Source organism: Eleginops maclovinus, chromosome 11, assembly GCF_036324505.1.
Source record: "Eleginops maclovinus isolate JMC-PN-2008 ecotype Puerto Natales chromosome 11, JC_Emac_rtc_rv5, whole genome shotgun sequence".
Lineage (NCBI taxonomy): Eukaryota > Metazoa > Chordata > Actinopteri > Perciformes > Eleginopidae > Eleginops > Eleginops maclovinus.
Window position 1 is genome coordinate 25,241,123 of NC_086359.1, and position 20,152 is coordinate 25,261,274.

At 41.1% G+C, this 20,152-nt stretch overlaps 1 protein-coding gene across 9 annotated transcripts; it reads right to left on the reverse strand.

The window, feature by feature from the left end:
- Positions 1-1,893: 1,893 nt before the first annotated feature.
- Positions 1,894-18,425, reverse strand: LOC134871858 (synaptotagmin-like protein 2). Of its 9 annotated transcripts, none has more exons than XM_063894806.1 (17): positions 18,389-18,425; positions 16,094-16,293; positions 15,300-15,454; positions 14,337-14,460; positions 13,274-13,331; positions 13,065-13,173; positions 6,730-8,559; positions 5,693-5,794; positions 5,362-5,447; positions 5,050-5,151; positions 4,580-4,749; positions 4,264-4,366; positions 4,023-4,184; positions 3,849-3,945; positions 3,664-3,769; positions 2,858-3,063; positions 1,894-2,614 (listed from the first exon to the last, which is right to left on the reverse strand). In XM_063894806.1, the coding sequence occupies exons 2-17, from the start codon at positions 16,192-16,194 to the stop codon at positions 2,466-2,468; spliced, it is 3,660 nt and encodes a 1,219-aa protein (XP_063750876.1). In that variant the 5' UTR covers positions 16,195-16,293; positions 18,389-18,425; the 3' UTR covers positions 1,894-2,465. The 9 variants fall into 9 exon arrangements, with proteins under 9 accessions (XP_063750876.1, XP_063750877.1, XP_063750884.1 ...); XM_063894807.1 differs by having other exon boundaries at positions 16,094-16,296; positions 18,389-18,423; XM_063894814.1 differs by lacking the exon at positions 6,730-8,559.
- Positions 18,426-20,152: the final 1,727 nt, after the last annotated feature.

A 20,152-nucleotide genomic window follows, 5' to 3' on the forward strand; every position in this document is an offset into this window, starting at 1 on the left:
CCCTGATTTCTTGGGTGCAATGCATGGCAGCTATTCATCAAGGAACTGGGCCAAGAGCTTGTCATGCCACATATGACCACCTCTGAAAGCACATAACAGGGGCAATGGAATGATGTGGGCAAAAAAACTAACGCAACCACCACCCAGCCACAGGAGGACACCAAACAGGAAGGCCAAGTGAAAAGGAAGAGGTGCAAGATGTGCCTAGCTGCCTAAGACCAAAAAGCCAGAAGCTGGTGTTCCAGGTGCACCAGCCCTGTGTGCAAGGATCACAAACATGTGATTGTCATTCGTGAGGCATGTGTGCACTGAGATGGTAATTTTGTGCTAGTACTGGATCACTTCTGGTTTCTTCTTCATCATCCACTGCTCTGTCATCATGCATGGTGTTCAGAAGGACAACAGCCTTCCCCTTCTTCAGCACATAGCTCACCATGGTCATGTTGCCACTGAATCCACAATCTGAGCTATGCTTGTCAAAAGCAGTTCACAGTAAACATGTTCCTAACTGAAAACATTTAAAATCAAAGGTTCTTGGTACAAATCACTGCTCAATCAATTATTTTTAACAAAATTATTATTATAGTATGTCTTTTTTTATTTTGAATCGTACTTGGCATACATGGGTCATTGTAAACCTGATGTAGTGATACAAAAATGGTTTTAGTTAGAAAATAAAGAAAGACAGAATGGAAATAATAATTTATGTTAATCAAAAACAAGATATTTAATGAATAATTGGAATATTAAATGATTAAATACATTGATTTCCAAAAATATAGCAAAGAATCCCTCAGCCATGCATGCAATAACATTGTATGTCAATACGGGTCATTTTTGACCCATGTTGTCCCTTAGAAGGGGTTTTCATAGCTTGTGTATCAAAGGGTTAAATGTGTGAGTCCCTTGGTGGGGTTTGGTTCCACCCCGAGATAACACCAAAAGAATGTCCCCGGTGTTAATATTCGTCTTAAATCGTTTTATTTGCCTTAATTGCCATACTCCATCATTTTATTTTGAAGGCAAAGTCGTCTGACTTTAAGGATAAATACGGTGGACTTGACGTAGCTGTTTAACTTCCCTTAGCAACGCAGAAGCTGCTCGCCAGTTGACTGGTACCGGCTAGATTGACAGGACGCAACCACCAATCGTATAGTAGGATTTCTTGTCGCATCAGGGTGACTAAACCAATGACAAAGCCCTACAACTGTGTAAAGGTGAGAGTAAAAATGTTGCTGCGAAAAATGTACCGTTGAAAATATCGATATCATTCTTATACTTCACTGTTGGGAATTGCATCATACTTCTACTACAGCTACTTTAACAACTACTACTACAACTACTACTTCTCCGGCTGGGGCTACTACTGCTAATAATAATAATAATAATAATAATAATAATAATAATAATAATAATAATAATAATAATAATAATAATAATAATAACAATAATAATAATAATAATAATAATAACAATAATAATAATAATGAAATAATATGTTTGATAAAACAACTTACAACAAATTATAAACCATGAACCAATTGAAAATAAAACTAAATTCATCTTATCTCTTCTTTGATTCAAGATACATTTTTAACTCAGACGAATTGTTGGTGTTGTATTTCAAAATAAGAGAGGCCTGTCTTGTCTCCACCCTGTATGGTTATACATGTAGGTACAGTATGTGGTAGTAAATGGCTATCATTTGCAGTAAGGCTTGGCAATATTTTTCTGTTCACATTGATGGATTAAAAGCAGGCTCTAGGGGCCCATGAAGAAAATAAAATATCTGACAGTGCAGCCTCTGTACTATAACTTGAAAAGAGAGAACATAACAGCACCTAGATAAACACAGTTTACAAAATGAAAGCATCAATACTGAGCATGCTGAGCCAGCTTTGGATTTCTTTATTTCTTTGGAAGCTTATAAAGACATTTCTGCCAAACATGGATTGTTGTTTTTCCAATTGAAACCCTATCTGCCCTTAATGAATAATGTGCACACGTTACATGACACGTGAAACACTCACACATGGCTGAATGTTAAACTGTGACCAATCTAATAATTTGTCTGTTATCTCATCTCAATAACTCCACTGTAATTTCTGAAACATGAAACCAAATCAAAAGTCACAATAATATACTGTCATTGAAGCTAGAAAAGCTTTATGCAATCATCAGATAATTGAACAACAGGATAATTTACAAATCATTAGTGCTCAATCAGGATTTTACTTTGTATGTGGTTAATCATTTAGACTGTATCCTCTTACCATTTTGTACATGTATTCTAAATAAATACTTCTTTTTTTTTGTTTTAATTACAAATTTAACTCGTAGTTATGGCTATAAAAACCAAAGTACCACACGATGATCATCAGTTATATAGATACACATCAGACAAAGTGTTGTAGATCCATCTTCATGCTGTCTTCTCATAACTTTTCAACACATTTTATACAATCTCACTTTGACATGCTTTTTGCCATCACCAACTTCCTCAGAGGTAAAACATCCTCCACCCATTCACCGTCAGACTGTAACATCCTCTGCCATAAATCTCCTTCACCTGGCGTTGAATCCATCCAAAGCACCTCCGTCCCGTAACTCTTGCCTGCGCACAGCGCCACACAAATGACTGTATTAATATGAAGGTAGTAATGATGAGTTGAATAAAGATACAATTATCACACACATTTAAAACGACTACTTATTGAGCACAAGGCCCAAACAAAAACCCAATTTACAGCTTTATCATTGTATTCATATTGCCCAACATCACAAATCACAAAGTGGCCTCAGGAAGTAAGAATATGCCCCCCTCAGCAGCAGAAGAGTGACAGTGGGGGGGTCTCACCTGTGCCCAACCCCAGCCTCAGACTGCCAATGTAATGGTTGTTGAGCCGGTCGTGGTCCCACACTGTGATCTCCACGCAGGCCTCCGTGAGGTCCTCCGGCCGGAAGCCGTCGTACACCATGGTGTGGTTGAACATGGGGTTGGCCGTCCGCTTCACCACACGCGTCTTCTGACGGATTTTTCGGCTCGTGTCAGGAAGCACAGTACTATAGCAAAATGAAAGGAGGGAGACACAAACTGTTCAAAACCAAATAAATCAGGGATAATAAACTTAATAAATCAAATAAATATTGAACAAATATTTCATATAACCATAGTATCTTAGCTTATGTTGAAAAATGTAGGCTCATCCTGCTCTGTCTCACACTAACAGGTCAGATCCATTTGAATCAGGCACGTTTGATTACATGTCCTTGTCTGTTTTTACCTCACAGTGATAGGCTGTTGGGCTTAATGTTGAAAGCCAATCACATGACTGGCTCTACTCATTTTGTCTTGACTAACACAATTGTTGTTACAGTTATAATTAAACTGCTGAACTGAAAGAAAAGAAAGACCTGCAATAAACTGATGTATATTAATGTGAAAAGAAAAGAAAATGAAATAAAATGACATAATAGCACAATGTGTTTTGGCATATTTCACAATCTTACAGTCATGTTACACAATTAAAAAAATATATTTTCTTGTTATTCTTATGATTCATTAGATGTGTAATCAATCATTCATAATGTTTATTCATTTATTGATTGTTCTAACTATTCCAACTCTTTGGATCTCCATGTACAGTTTGCAGGACATCCTACCATTTCACAAACGGGTCGATAATAACTCCTCTGACCGGAGGAAGGTTCTTGCAGTCTTTCACCCAAATCTGCACCTCACCAGTCTCCTTCCTCGATGTTCTCTTACCTGTGGATGCAATCAGACAAAAATATGCAGTCCAACTCAAAGGATGTAATGGATCCCGTGTGAGTAGTCATGTGCTCACTGTGAGACGTCTGCGGCAGGAACCTGAGGGCCACTCTCATCTGTCCCCTGCTGTCCGCCAGCCGCGAGGGAGAAGATGCTGGACTTTGTGCTAAGACCTGAAGGATTAAGCGGGATGAGTAAAAATCATCCCGACACTTCTATAATGCACAGAGACTGTGTAAAGAGTCTTTACCCTGGCTTTTAGTGCATATTCATTTATGTGTGTGTTGCTGAAGTCCCACTCTGACAGATCCAGGTCCACCTCACCAAGGAAGCTGTTCCGCCCAAAAGTGTTGTTGTGCCACACCGAGATGGTTAAACTCTGCGTCTTTAACGCTCCCATTATGATTTTAAACTATGAAAGAGAAAGCAGGCAACAATGTTAGTATGAAGCATACATGTCATTTGAAATGTGTAAAAGACTAAATTCTTACCCTGAGGATTTCATTGTAGGTGGGGTTCAACGTTTTCTTTTTAACAGCAGTTTTTCTCTTTCCTAACTTTGTTTTATCAGGAAGAAGGTAACATTTCACATACCTGTAAAATGTGAGAACAAACAAACAAACAAACAAACAAACATGTAGAGTGAAATCTTTCAAATTCTTCAAATAACAACAAGAGGTAACACATATACAGTTCCATTTCAAATGTTTCAGCTTCCTTTCTGATCAAACAACCCAAAACGCTGAGTGATATGATATTTATTTCGACCTTTGCCATTTTTATGCTGCAGAAATATCTGGCACTTACGGGTCGGAGCTGTTCTTCTTAGTGTCCGCCAGGGCCAGGTCCCTGCAGTGCACAACAAATATGTGGAACTCTCCAAGCTTCTGGATGTAGTTCACAGCAAATTGGATGCTTCCCTGGACTTCAACTTCTCCAAAGTCTGCAGGGTAGATGCTGCTGGTGCTGCCGCTGACCTGCTCACCACCGCACAGATAGAGCACTCATCAGTGTTCTTTCACAATCATTGCACATGAAGCATTTTCTTTCTTTACATGATCAGTCTTGAAAAATTGCTATTGTTTCTTTTGGTCAACACAATTCATAAAAATACCAAATCCATCTACAGTGACCAGCTGTTTTAGGAAATAGCTTTTAAAACCCTGTAATGGTGACTCCTTTCTAAAGATTTAAGTCCAAAAATTGTGAGCCATAGACAGGGAGGCTGACTTTTCAATCAGACATATAATTATCAAGTGATCTGCACATCGACATACAGAGGACATGGAGTCCATTCCTGAGGAGAGGCTGAGGTTAGACGTGGAGCTTCCTGTGTTTCTTCTCCAGCCAAAGTTGGTCTCAAAGGCGTCACTGTCTGTCTGATATCACAGAAGAGCATGAATGACAGTTGAGCATATAAACATAAAGAAAGTGTTCATGCAGGAAAACAGACGCTCTGAACTCAGCAATGATGAATGATGTGAGAGTTCTGTGAGAGCTGGAGTGGTCCCCCCCTGACGGCAGTGCAGATGTTAAACACTGGAGATCATACTGATGGCAAAATGCAAGGTTCCGTTCAGGGTATTCACCTGGTGCTGAAGAGCAGTCACTGACACACTGCCTCCCATCTGCTCAGAGCCGGGCAGAGTGGAGGCAGCTGGTGGGAGTGAGCGGCCTGGGAGAAAGATACTGTATGTCAAAATAATTCAGATTTCATGTTTAACTCATTGCCCTGCCTGCGTGTCCGGTTAATGCATGTGAAAAGAGAGGACCAAGTGATTACTGTTTTTCACACTCATTTGTTCTCCTGATTTATTGCAGGTCCATTCTTCTCCTAAGAAAAGATGATACTTTTTACATACATTCATATATAAATCATTTCAATAAAGAACAGAATCTGAAAAAGAATTGTTCTGTTACTTGTGTGTGAGGTGAGGTTTTCCAGACTTTTGGATGAGGACATGCTCCTTGGAGATAGTCTCTTCAGTGCTGCGATCACGGGACTAGACGAGTCATCAGAACCTGCCACAAATGAAAAAAGTTAGCTCCGAAAAAATACCCTCAGCACAACTTCTGATTTAAGAAGAACCATTGAAAATGGAATGCTTCTGTCTACTATAAAAAATAATTGCTGGTTTATTTTTGGTCGAGTATTTTAGGCAGGTATAATGCTTAGTAAATCAGTTTAGTATGCAAAACAGTTGCTCTTCTATCATCATGGTGAACACTGGGGACATATGTTTTATTCTAAAATCTGGATACCAAAAATCTGTGGCATTAGCAGTTCTTTAATCATAAAAACCCAGTCAATCCAAAATTCATTGAACAAGAACTAAACCAAATGGAATTTTAGATATATTTTTGAAATGTTGTCAGGGCCGATATACTCTCAGTCTTGGTAATGTGTCTACCATTTCTTTATCCTGCCCACCCTCTCCTCCTGCTTACAGACAGTGGAGCTCCTTCTCTACTCATCGATACAGGAGGTCATTCCTGCCATCAGCAGTAACCCTGCACACCTCCCTCTCAGCTCCATCCTTTGTTTCGTTTCCTGTTTGAGCCAGATTTCACTCCGTCTCTCGCCCCTCCAGAACCCTGATACCCTTGTTCATATTGTTCTGAGTTTAAGCTGCAACTACTTTGCACACTTTGTAATATATACGTATAATCTATTTTCAGGTAAAATAGTAGTTCATTTTACTATAGTGTTTTATTACTTATTCTGTTTATTTTATATTGTGTATTTGTATATTGAGAACTCTAAATACTGTATAATACTTTTTCTATATATTTCTATCGTTAGTATGTAAACATTAGCAGTTTGTTCATTTCCTATTTCATTTTCATATGCAATTCCATTTGACATGCTTCTGAAAAACATATCACCATTTGGGATCATTAAAGTAAATCTAATCAAGAAGATGGAATTGTAAATGGAGAAAGAATTGAAAGCTCACTGCCTTGACTCGCCCGGGACAGAGACCAGGCCCGGGTCACTGTGTTTTGACTGGAATCCTCCTCTTTATTTTGCACCCTCCAAGAACTGACTCTGTGAGGATTCCCCTCAGTGGGACTGCAGTGTGTGAGGGCATCCTGTGGTGTGTGAGCCACATCATTCTCTGCTGCAGCAGAGGTCTCCTGCTGGAAGAGAGGGCCATGGGCCTTCTCCTGTGGCCCCAGGTAGTGCTGATAGTCCTGAGGAATGAAAGATCTGGCTAGGCGTGTAAATGTACCCAACTTCTTCTCTGAAGTTTTGGATAGAGGTGAAGTAAGGCAACCATCCTCAGGAGGGAAAGGGAGAGGACAAGAGGAGACTTCTGTGCTGGATTTAGCGTCAGGCAGCACTGTGTGCATCGCTTCATGTGATGGACTCTTCTTCTGTCTAGGAACTAGGGTTGGCTTCTTATGTTGCTCTTCAACCACCTTAGCTTGGGGGTCGATGTCTATTGGGAACGTTTTTAACCGAGGGCTTCCCAGTTTGGATCTCTTAGGAATAGAGGATTCTCTTGGCAGGACCCTTGGATGACAGGCCTTCAATGGACCCTTCCTTATCTCATCTTCCTGGTCATTTGATCTTTGATTCTGGGATTTGATGTGACCGAGGGGCCTTTCCTCATATACTGTTTCATCCTTAACATGGTATTGGTGAGATGTCGATTGTGCATCCACAGGACTATTGGCTCTTACCCTGTGTCCATTATATTCCTTCTCCCAAAGATGCTTTACCTCCCTAGTCTTGGCTGGTCTGTCCTCTTGAGGACTAGAACTAGACTGCCTGGGAAGAGGATCTGGAATGTCCGGTTGTTGCTTTTGGGTTTTGAAGCTTACATTGGGAGGTACAGGAGACATGATGTTTCTCTGTGGCTCAGAAACCTGTGACTCTATTAGTGAACTTGTTAGGGAATCATCTGTCTCTTCATCGATCAGGACTGGGTTTGCTCTATATGTGCCGTCTTCTTTAGATAAATCTACTAAGAAGCCACAGCTGGTCTGTGGGGACGTGTTGACAGCATCCTCAACTGTCATTTCCATTTGATGTGAGAGATTGTTGTTTATGCTCTTCTCATCAATGTTAGACATATGGCCCATTAAATCATCGATACCTTTATTGGGGGTGTCTTTGCCCTCTGCCTCTTCTCGAATAAGTGTTATTTTGGGGCCAGTGTTTTCTCCATCCCAGAAAGCTTTCAGATTGTTCAGTCTTTCTGGAGACTTAACAGCTCTGCCTTCTGCTGCCTCCCGTTGGTTGGCTGCATCGTATGATGCTCCAGTTTCTTTAAAGGATGTGTTCTGCAGGGCTGTAAGTTGAAGTGTTCTGACCTCTGTCATCTCTGCAGCTTTAGCTTCTTGTTGAACACTTGCAAGATGGTCCACAGTCATATTTGCAGCACATTGAGAGAGGTTCTTGGTTCTGCACTGTTCCTTCTGCTGAAGTATCTTCACCTCTTCTTTTTGTCCAGTCTGTACTTCATCTTCTTTCTCTCGTATGAATAATCCGAGCAGTCTTTGCTTAGGCTTTGGTGAGACAGTTTGAGATGAGCCCTTTGAGCTGCCAGTAGACGGCTTGGTATCTGTGTTGTCCTCATCAGCAGTGTCAGTTTTTTGTTCAGGCATGTTTGTGGGATCAGTGTGGAATCCAGTATGCCAGTCTGTGGCCTCAGCCTGAGAGGGAAGCCCGCCTGCAGGCTCTGTGCCCGGCTGAGCAGGCTGACACCAGTCCTGCCTAGCAGAATTGAGTGTGGTCACGGCAGGGCTTATAAACTCTGAATGACTCGGCTCAGAGACATCTGCAAAGAGAGCAAGTACAACATGGATCAGTCATGTACATTATATCCCCTTTACACTGCACAGTATCATTTAAAATATCCTCAAATCAAATCAAGTTTTGTATCTATGGCCCATTTTGCCTATTTTACCTGGTGAATCACTGTTAAATGAAGTTGGACACTTAGTTATGTAAATGTTTTCTTTGTGCAAAATACTATGTCTGATGGCCACTATATTTGGGATCTATATGATGTCCCTCTGAGGTACAATGAAAAATTAGGCATGGTAAAGATCAGGGGCCTCATTTACAAATATGGTGTACGCCAATTTCTGAGCAATCTTTGCGATTTGTAAAAAACAAACTTGATGGGAAATGTGCGGTCCTCCTCGCACACTCTGACCCATGCATACTCACAAAAACGGGAGAGATGAGAAACTGCGACACCATTGGCAGAAGGAAGAATGGAGAGAAACATGTGAAATAATACCATAAATCTAAATATTACCTCTCATGTATCATATATGAAGAATTCATTTGCAAAAATGGACAAACGCCTGTTTGAGACTCCTGAGTGCACACAAAAACATAACTTTGAGAAATAAATAAATACAGATGTTATTGTAAACCCCCCTTCGAATATGTTATCTTACATTTTATGAAGTGTACTCTCATAAATGATGCGTACACAGAAAGAGATTTACGTTTAAACTGACCCCGTTTTGGTTACGTGTGCATGGTTTTACTATATACAGTAATTATGATTGAAAATGTGTTTAAATTGTTAAGCATTTTAGAAATTTGTTTATGTCCTTTAACTGGTTGATAGTGTTAGGCAATATTTTGTGTAAGCTTGTAAATCTTTAGCTCATTTGAATCTCTTCTCTCTGTCCTCCTCTGGCCTGGCTCTATGGCCTTGCAGGCGCTGTTATCTTCATTAAGGAGGGGCAGCCTGGGCTTCAAGCTCACGCTGACCTAAGATTGGCTTTATTGTTTAGTGACAGCTAGCTCCAGTTGATCTGGCCCACTATGCTCCGGTAAACACCTTATTTGTGACCTAGATGACAGTTTAAGTTAAGTTTGGCAACCGCTGTGGCAACTCGTGTCTACAGTAAATGTCTTATCAATTCTCCGGCCGTAACTCCTGTTATGCTATAAGGGTCATGCAGTGAGATTGCTATCCCTTTAAGAGAGAGAGAGGGGTGTGGCGCGTGCATGTGTGGGTGGGCATGGTAGAGGAAGGGATGAGCGAGCGTCGGTTGGTTGTGTTGGAGAAGATAAAAAGGAAGAACCAGAAAAAGTATGTCCATGAAGTATTTTCCCTGTAAGTTAAGAATCTGAATAAATGCCATGGCCTCCCAAGAAAAGCTAGCCTCCATGCCTTATTTTGCAAAGTGGGTTATTGAACCTCGACCCTGGAAGACTACAGAGAGTCTTCCCCTGTTCTCCTCGACTACGGTCTGGGACAGTGACAGGAAAGTTCAACACTCCTAATAAACCCAACAGTGTTTTGCTATCAAGTTCCTGCTCTCCAGTGTCTCTCTGAGTTTCGTCTCCATTGCTTCAGAAGTTTCCACCACAGATAGAGTTGCTTCTGGGGGGGTGAGACGCTCAGGATGCAGTGGAGACGCTGCGCACAGCTGATCGAAAGCCGGAACACAAACCATCAAATAAACAGATATCTCTTTTGTAAACAAAGTCCCAGCTGTTTGTACATGTGTAAATCCAGCTAGATTGCACTTGGTTTAATATCATTTCTAAAAAGGAAAGAGAACGTTACATCTGAGTGCCAGACTCACAGGTGTAACCCGCCGTTTGGTTTTTTTTAGCTGTTCTGTCGGCATTTCCTGCAATCGTCATCAGGCAGTCAGTTTAAATGAATATTCATATAGGGCGTTTCTTTGACTATTAATAGGCAAATATGGGCAATACGTGAAGTGCAAAAGCTGCGCCGCATTTCGAGTTGATTGTGATTTATGAAGGGAAACCAGCGTAGGACGTGCGTGCGCAGTGTTTTATAAATCGGAATATTTCTGTGCGTATTTACTTGCTTTGTCCTACGTACGCCACCTTCCCAAGTGAATCCTACGCAAAGCTTTATAAATGAGGCCCCAGGCACCTATAGAAGACCTTGACAGCTGTAGGTTCAACAAAAGGGCACAAATTGCTCTACACTTATGCCATCTGAAAAATGTATAAAATGCTATAAAACACAAATAATCTACAATACAGTGCATAATACTTTAAAATGTTATTAGCTTCAATTGTGTACTAAATAGAATCAACAGATTATTAAGAATGCAATTTAGCCACAATACTTTGAGATTAGCAATGTCACACTTAATTTCAAAGTTATATATTAAAGCTATGGGGAGAGCTCAACACATGGCACAAGGCTTGAATAGCCGAATTGTAGACCATAATACGATATCAGTTTGAAAAAAACCCCAGTAAAGCCAAATAAAACTGATCATTTCTTATTATCCACCAATTTCTATAAACAGGCATAACAGAGCTACAAGCAGGACATGCACAGGCAGGATGTGTACGTGTGTCTGAATGTGTCACTGGCTGTTAGTTTGACTTATGATTGATTGGCTGTTTAGTTGACTCGTTGGTTTTGAATAAAACTCTTACCACTAAGGACCTGTTGGCCATCTTCTTGATTTTGGAGGTTTGCCTCATTTTTGCAACTGAGTTCACCTTCCTGTAAATCCACTTTTCTCGGATTGAGAGAAGACTTACACGGACCATTGGCGGAACTGCCACTTTTCTCAAGGTCACTATTATTTTCTGTGTCACAGGGAATGTTGGAGTCAATGTCCAGCAAACTGTGCTCTCCCAGCTCCTTCCCATGGAGCAAATCCACGTCGTTTCGACCGACCATGGAGCTGAACCTCACCTGCTTCCTGTCTATCCAGGCCTCAGCAGGAGGATCCAGGCTGACTGGAATCAGGTCCAGGCGGGAGAGCAGGGAGTCTGCGGTGCTACAAGTAGACAAGTGCTTGAGGATGCCCCGCAGGGCAGCAGAGTTAGTCTGCTGAGCCCAGGGCCCATCCTCCTCAACAGAACAGTCATGAGAACACATGCTGACTGCTCTGTTTTCCGGCATTGCGATTGGAACAGATGCATTCTGGGTGATCAGGCTATCATTAGGGTTACTTGCATACGAAACGTGGCTTTCAGATGATGATAAAGACTCTGAAAGAGACAAAAACAAATCCCCACCATTTTCACCAACAGCACAACTGTGTGTTTTTATCATTGAGTGTTTAAAGGTCCCCTTTTATGCCAAATTGACTTTTTGCTGTCTTTTATACATAATTATGTGTCCCCGGTGTGTAAGGAGACAGTGTCAGAAAATAAAACCCTCTCTCTTTTCCTCCTTACCCACATCTCTAAAAACCGGGGTACAAACGAGCTGATCCAGATTTGCTTACGCTATGAAGTCATATCGGAAATGTGGGCTGGCTTGACGTTGAACTCCTGGTAACGTCCCGCCCACGTGACACGTCCCAACCTATAGTCCCCCATATACAGTCGCTGAGCTGAAACCCCTCCGCACCACTGTGTGTGTGTGTGTTCAGCAGGATGTCTGCAGGAGGGACTTAGAGTTGTTGTTTATATAATACATATAATGTCTCTGCTCTAGTGGTAAACACTGAGAAGTGTTTCAGAAATAAAGCTGGATGTGGTTTGGAACATAATATGGCGTTTAATCACGGCAGCGTTTAGCTGAGTTTCTCCCGGTAGAAAACTCTCTTCAGAGGAGAGATCATGACGCTCCAAAGGGGCGTGGCCAGCAGCAGCTCCAAAGGGGCGTGGCCGCAGCTAGTTCATTAAAGCGACAGTCACAGAATCAGCACTTCAGGAACAGGGCTGAAACATTGTTTTAAATTCCTCTGAAATATTTCTAGCAGCCACAAGTCATGCGGTGAAGATTAAGGCTTTGGAATGTCCTTTTCTGTAATCCCCTGGCTAGTCTGGCTGCCTCGTGTATACAGACTTCCCTTCTCTCTGATAATGCCTGGGAAAATCTCCCTGGGCACCCTGAGCACTCATTTCACTGTGACCGGATAAATCAAATTTAGAAATATTGGCAGAAATACATCGACTTCAGCTGAACACTTGGATATAAACAGTCTGTAATCGTTGTCTCTGTTCTATAGAGAACTAGCACTGTTCACTTTGAAGGACCTGTCTAGAATTGTGTTTTTTTTTGTAATAGTAAATTGTATTATGATAATACTGTGAGAAGTCAACAGCCAGAACATGCTTTCCACCATCATGCAACAACTGCTCATGAAGCCCAGCTGAAGCCCCCCCCACACACACACACCCGGATGTCAAACTCATTGCTAAGCATACTTACATTGGTTTGTAATGACACTTTCACGAATTGTCCATCAAGCAGTCCACTCAATTCAAAACACAACATATGTGGATTCATTAGATCAGTAATCCACTCACAGAACATGTTTCACACAGAACACACACACAAAATCTGAGTGAGGATCCTAAACTCACCCTGGGTCAGTGAACCGGTGTCATCCAGTGCTGCGACCAATAGCTGACTGTCCTTTTCTTCAAAAGTGTGACATGCAATGACCTCACTGTTGAATGGATTTGTTCTTTGCTTCAACAAAAGAAAGTTAAACATAACATCTGCATATCACTGAAATATGGAAGCACATGCTGCTTTTCAAATGTTTTCCTTTCTCTAGTCAGAATCCTACCTTTGTGGGTGACTGTAAAAGTGGTCTAGGAGTTTCAAATGACTTCTGGTTCTCATATCTATAAAATACACCAAGATGATAGGATCTGTGGACAAGTTACTTCAAACTTCAGGTGTTCGAAAGCAAATGATTTAATTTTGGATTGGAAAATGTGATGTTAGTGATTAACTCCCTCCTTTACAAAATAAACATTTTGGTTAATAAAATAAGAGTCTCTCAGCAATGCCTGTTCTCTTGATTTTGTCATAACAAGTGGACTTACCAGCAACAACAATTCGTTCATCAAACGGGATACTGTTGTTACAGTTATATACATATATAACTGTATATACACTGTATACTGTATATGTAAAATCAGTGCGGAATGAGTACAACACTTAGACCTGTAAACGCTCCTCAGATCAGTGGAAAACATGAACATGTGAGACCTGACCTTCTAAGAAGATTACTAAGGGGCCTATTACAAAGTATCCATTTAGTGTGTGCACAACTCCCTCACTTGCATATTACCCCAATAATCTGCTGCTGGAGCATGTGATGGTGCTCACAACAGAATGCACACCGTATGTTCTGTTTCTACAATGTGGAGTTTTCTTCACAGATTATTTAAAGCTGCAGGAGGCAGATTTCTCCTGAAATGTTCACTTGCTTTGCTAACTCTCTGAACACCATATATTGAGTAAATAGGAAAATAAATCCCTCCATTATTCTGTTCCTAGTCTGCTAAACATATTCTATGTTTCTCATTCGAAACCAATCCAATGTACATAATCATATCAACAATTAATGGATTATACTTACTGTGCAAATCCAGTTCCTAATGGAGCTGTGCCATTGCATTTCTTTAATGAGCCACGTCAACCATCACATACACACCCCAAAATATTTCCTACAGCACCAAATGTACACTACTTCACTTCTTAAAATATTAAACTACTTATTAGTAAAAACCTAAATACATTAACATGATAAAGTCGAGCTATATCATTAGCAGAAAGGAGAGCAGCCTGTCAGTGCTGCTGGAGGGGGTGAACGTGTTTCTGTGAAAGCGTCCTACACTCACCTGTCACTGCTGGGCTGCATAAGGGGCTCCTGGAGGAGCCCACAGAGCACAGGGGGAACGAACACTTCAGTATTTTCACTGCTGACAAAACTGGGCTTCTCAGGCATTATCTGGGAGAGTTCCACTGCAGCACACAACACACAACTACTTTTAGGAAAGTGAAGTATTTATAGTAACTCACACCGTTCATATTCATTGCAACATAATTACCAAACATTTGTATGTAAAAACAACCCAGATCTAATGAAGTCCCCACATCCCAGCCAGCCTCTAGAGCCTCCAAGCATTCATTCATCTGAAGGTGCGTTATGTCAAATATGGCCCAGATTTTATTTAAAAACATTTAAAAGAATGAACTAACATTGTCATCATATTGTGAGTTGACATTATGTCAGAGACATGTATGTAATGGGTTGCAGAGATATCTACTGAAAGAGCATGCTGACAGCTAGCTCAGAGTCCTGTCTTCCTGGAGAGGAGAGTCGGCCCTCAGTCCAACATTAGAGGGCCTCAGTCACAACCCAAGGTATAGGGTACGTGTTGATAGTTTGTTTATTGGATTATATGACAAAAAGACTCAGAACTGTGCTCTGAATTATCAGCTGGGTTTATATCCTGTTTAGCAGCAATCAGGCTAAGGTTATGAGGGTTTTTATAAAAGCTTATAAGACCATAGCTATGCTGACTCCATAAGACTGACATGTTCATTAAACACCAGAATACAACACATGATGAGATCCTTATGACCTGGAAGGCCTAATGCTAATCACCCAACACCCTGATGAGCATGTCAGGGTTTTTTTGCTATAGTTTTTGAGAGATGGTTTCTTGTTTTCTCTTCTTCTCGCACTTTTTTTCACAAAAGCCCGATTGATCTTACTTCACAAGCACACTTGCATTTTAAGGAATCACACTAATGTAACAATGTTCACGCAATAGAACAGCAGGATAAAGAACACTCACATATAGTCAGCGGTTTCTGTGAATGTCTCATGGAGGCCCTGATGATCTCAGAGCCATGGATGCGATCCTGATGACGAAGCTGCTTGGTCTCGTAGAACCATTCTCCAGTCATGAACCTCAGCTGGCCTCTGTCATTCACCGTCCTCTGGAGGTTCCTAAGTGCAGACATTTCCATGTTAAGTACTTCATTATTAAGAGCTTTTATTTTAAATGTTAGTATAAGAAAATGAAGAATTTCATACATTTTGTGCAAAGAATCTAAAAGATCACGTCTGTGCGCTGCAAGCAACATTTTCAACTGCACCGGCATCTCCCTGGGCACACCTGAGCACTCATTTCACTGTGACCGGATAAATCAAATTTAGAAATATTGGCAGAAATACATCGACTTCAGCTGAACACTTGGATATAAACAGTCTGTAATCGTTGTCTCTGTTCTATAGAGAACTAGCACTGTTCACTTTGAAGGACCTGTCTAGAATTGTGTTTTCTTTTGTAATAGTAAATTGTATTATGATAATACTGTGAGAAGTCAACAGCCAGAACATGCTTTCCACCATCATGCAACAACTACTCATGAAGCCCAGCTGAAGTCCAGCTGAAGCCCCCCCCCCACACACACACACACACCCAGATGGTAGCTATTAGGTAGCCAATTTAAACTGTAGTACTAAGGTTCTAAGATTCAGAACACACCTTTATATCCTTTCCACTCATCCTGTCTGTGACAGATCAAACTGACAGAGTGAGAGAATACTTTGTGCTTCCACCCAGAACCTGACTCAGAGACTTACAGGACTCGCTGCTCCTCAGCCTTCTTCAGCTCGGTGTCTCGTTTCAGCACAGCGAGGATGGCCTCCTGCTCCTCCTCCGTCAGGAAGCTCAGGTCGATCATGGCGCCGCTCTGCGTCCTCAGCTGGTCTGTGTGAGTCTAGAGGCTGATCATGATGACCGCTCATACGGTTCTTTTGAAGGTCCCGAGTCCGGATCTTTTCTACTGAGTCAAGTCAGTGTCATAGGTTCAGACAAACAGACTGATTTGTGCTAAAAGTCTTTCAAATGATTGAGCGGCCTTCCTTATAGCCTCTGATTTCCTTCAGCTAGGGTTTACCTCTGCAGCCATGTTTGCCACTTTGTAGTCCAGTTTGAACCTGAAATCAGCTGCACTGTGCACTTTATCAAGTTAAAAATATTAGGTTCAACTTAATATAATTACTTTATAATTAGTTAACCTAATAGAGTTATGTGAAATGTGTTGACATAATACGTTTAATTAACGTTTCCAAGTTTCCATCTGTTTCTCTATCAGCATCTCTCAACAGACAACATTTTTTTAAATAAACTTTGACGAAATAATGCTATAACCTCCCTAGTTTAAAATTGTTCAAAACAATGTGTGTTGGTTTTTTCTCAGTCCACAGCAAACGTGTCCCAGCTGTGTGCGTCACTTTTTAGGGTCCTCTGAGAACAGTTTCCGGCAGCATGTTCTGTATTTGCTTCTGTTTTCTCAATTCTCAGATTTTGCTCTGGTTGAGTTTACAGGTATCATTTAAGTGTGCTTTGTCTGTACGCATGTACTTTCTTAATTGTCGGCATGTTGATGATAAGAAAGACAACATGTATGGGCATATCCTGTGAGCGTGCAGAGCAGCAGGTTATGGCTTGATATTCCAGCTACTCTCACTCGAACACAAAGTGTCTTTGCCCTGCCTCTCACTGACCCCTCCTCAGGCACTGTCAGTGTGTCAGGGTTAGAATACACATATCTGATTACATAGCGAGAAATAACTGCATTGATCTTTGAGTTTCTGAACCATAGTCATACAAACAGTAAAACAAAATGCTTTTTTTCCATAATGATTTAGACTAAAAAAAAAATCTTTACAAAGCTTCTCCTGATCAGGAGCAGATCAGACGTGTGTGAGGAATGCCTGCGTGTTCTAACAGGGCCCCATCATCAGAGCGCTCTGTGCGATCTGATGAAACTTGATTTTATGTTGATAACCCGCACACTATATTTATAAACACTCTTTGCTAAGTGAACATTTGTTCATGTTCAGTTTCTGTCACAACAATGGTAGTTATGTTATTGTGACTTTAGAAAAGCCCATGTTGTTGTTGGCTCACATTGTTCATACTTTATCCGACCTAGGAACGATGTAATCGCCTCCTCTACTCCAATACAAGGCTGCGTGAGGAGCTGTAAAGAGTCCTGAATAAAATCATGAGCTCATGCAGGTTTATGTGGTAGTTCGTCATTTTAAAAGAAGAATGTTCCTGTTTCTCCAAAAGTCTATCTAAAGGACAGAGGATATATTTCCTTGTTGTTGTTTGATTTATTTCTCCATAACTTCCTTTAAGAAAAACAAGATTTAACAAGCTACATTATTGCAACTGCATCTACTGGTGACATGAATCCTTATTTCTACCATTTGCACTGACTGACCACTAAGTCTAATCCAACTGCTGAAAAAAAAACTAACGGTGATGCTGAAATTGTGTCACAAACCTCCAGCACCCAAGGTCCGGAGCAGAGGACCCAGGAACTGACTTCACTGTGCAGCTGTGTGACAGGGCACTTAATAAAGTAATGTAGCTATGATTTTAGCACTCTCTGTATGGGTAAAGGCAATGCTAAGGTAGATGTTTTATTGTATATTATACTTTAATCTAACTTTAGAAGCTATAATTCATACCATGTTGAGTTAATATGACTTAAAATCGGATTGCACATCCACACATCTAACAGCATGCTTCCCTGCAACCAGCCTGGCTGCAGATCGGACTTCAATTGGATTTAAAAAGATATCATGGATTTGGATTATTTGCTATCAAACATATATTTTCTGGTGGATTAAGAACCCTGAAGATGTAGAGTTTCGTAATTAAAAATCGACACTTTATTCCTATGAGGAATTTTAAAATGACTTAAGGTTATAATATGTGAGTTGTTGGGTGATCTGCTTACAGAGGACAACAACACACCTATCTCTCTTTGGCTCACACTGTTATAAGTATTTCTTCAAAACTGACTACGAGTGAAGGACCAACACCATCGTTCACTAAAAGACAGAAAGCAGTCAGCTCACCTCTTATGGCACTCCTCGCTGCCGGAGAGCTCTCCTGAGACTGACCCTGAGGAGCTGCAGGGGGAGGGGGGGGGGGGGGGAGCAAGTGGGAGGAGCAACACCTTCTGCAGCCTGCATGTTCACTGGAAACACACACTACTCTACAGTGCTGTTACTTTACCTCTTGGTAAGGCAAGGTTGATTTATATAGCACCTTTCGACACAAGGCAGTTCAAAGTGCTTTACAAAAACACATTTAGAGCAGGAAGAAATAGTGCAGCGCAAACACATTTAAAATGGCATTTAAAAACAGTATAAAACAACCTAATATAGAAAAACACATGTAGAAAATATATCAATAGAAGTTACAGTGCAGTGTGAGATATGGAGCAGCCTGGATTTAAATAGTCGGAGTAAGGCCTCTGTCTGAATCACGGCTTTCTAGCATTATCTTTTTAATGCTCTTTGTGATTTATTACCCCTTGTAGGATTTTCTGCGTGTTTTTGTTGTGTGTCTGTTTTCACTGTGACAGACAGGGTTGCACTACACAATATCACTGTATATATTGGTATGATGACAAGGAATGCTTTCTATTCTATTCTACAAACCCCAATTTGAAATAAAAACAGAATACAATGATTTGCACATCATTTTTGATCTAAACACAATTGAATAAACTCCAAAGACAATATATGTAATGTTCAAACTGATCAACATTTTATTGTTCTCCCAAATATTCACTTATTATGAATGTGATGCCTGCAACACATTCCAATAAAGCTGGGACAGAGGCGTGTTTACCACTGTGTGACATCAGCTTCCTTTTAATTCAATAAGCTTTATTCTGGGAACTGAGGACACTGACTGTTGAAGCTCTGTTGGTGGAATTGTTTCTCATCTTGCTTGATGTACGACTTCAGTTGCTTCACAGTCCGGGGTCTCCGGAGACCGGTCTGGACTGCAGGCCGGCCAGTGCGGAACTCTTTTACTACAAAGCCACGCTGTTGTCACAGGTTGAGGCTTGGCATTGTCTTGCTGAAATAAGCAGGGACGTCCCTGAGACAGACGTCTGTTGGAGGGCAGCAGATGTTGCTCCAGGACCTGTATGCACCAATGCATACAATGTTGTCTTCACATGTACAAGTCAGTGACCCATGCCATGGGCGCTAACACCCCCGTACCATCACAGTTGCTGGGTTTTGAACTTTGCTCAGATAACAATCTGGATGGTCTTTTTCCTCTCTAGCCCGGAGGACAAGACGTCCATGATTTCCCAAAACAATTTGAAGTGTGGACTCATCAGACCACGGCACACTTTTCCACTTTGTGTCGGTCCATGTCAGATGAGCTTGGGCCAAGAAAAGCCAGCTGCGTTTCTGGGTGTTGATATATGGCTTTGGCTTTGCGTGTTACTTGCAGATGTAGAGGGAACTGTGTTCACTGACAATGGTTTTCCAAATTGTTCCTAATCCCAGAATAACAGAATGATGTTGGTTGTTAATGCAGTGCAGCCTAAGGGATCGAAGCTTATGGGCATTCAATGTTGGTTCCTGGCCTTTGCCACATACGTGCTCAGATTTCTCCGGATCCTTTGGATGTTTTGATGACATTATGGACTGTAGATGATAAAATCCCCAAATTCCTTGCAATCGTATGTTCATTAAACGTTCTTCTTAAACTGTAGGCTTTGCTCAGGTAGTCGTTCCCAAAGAGGTGAAGCTCGCCCCATCCTTGCTTGTAAACGACTGAGCCTTTTGGGGATGTACCTTTTATAACCAATCATG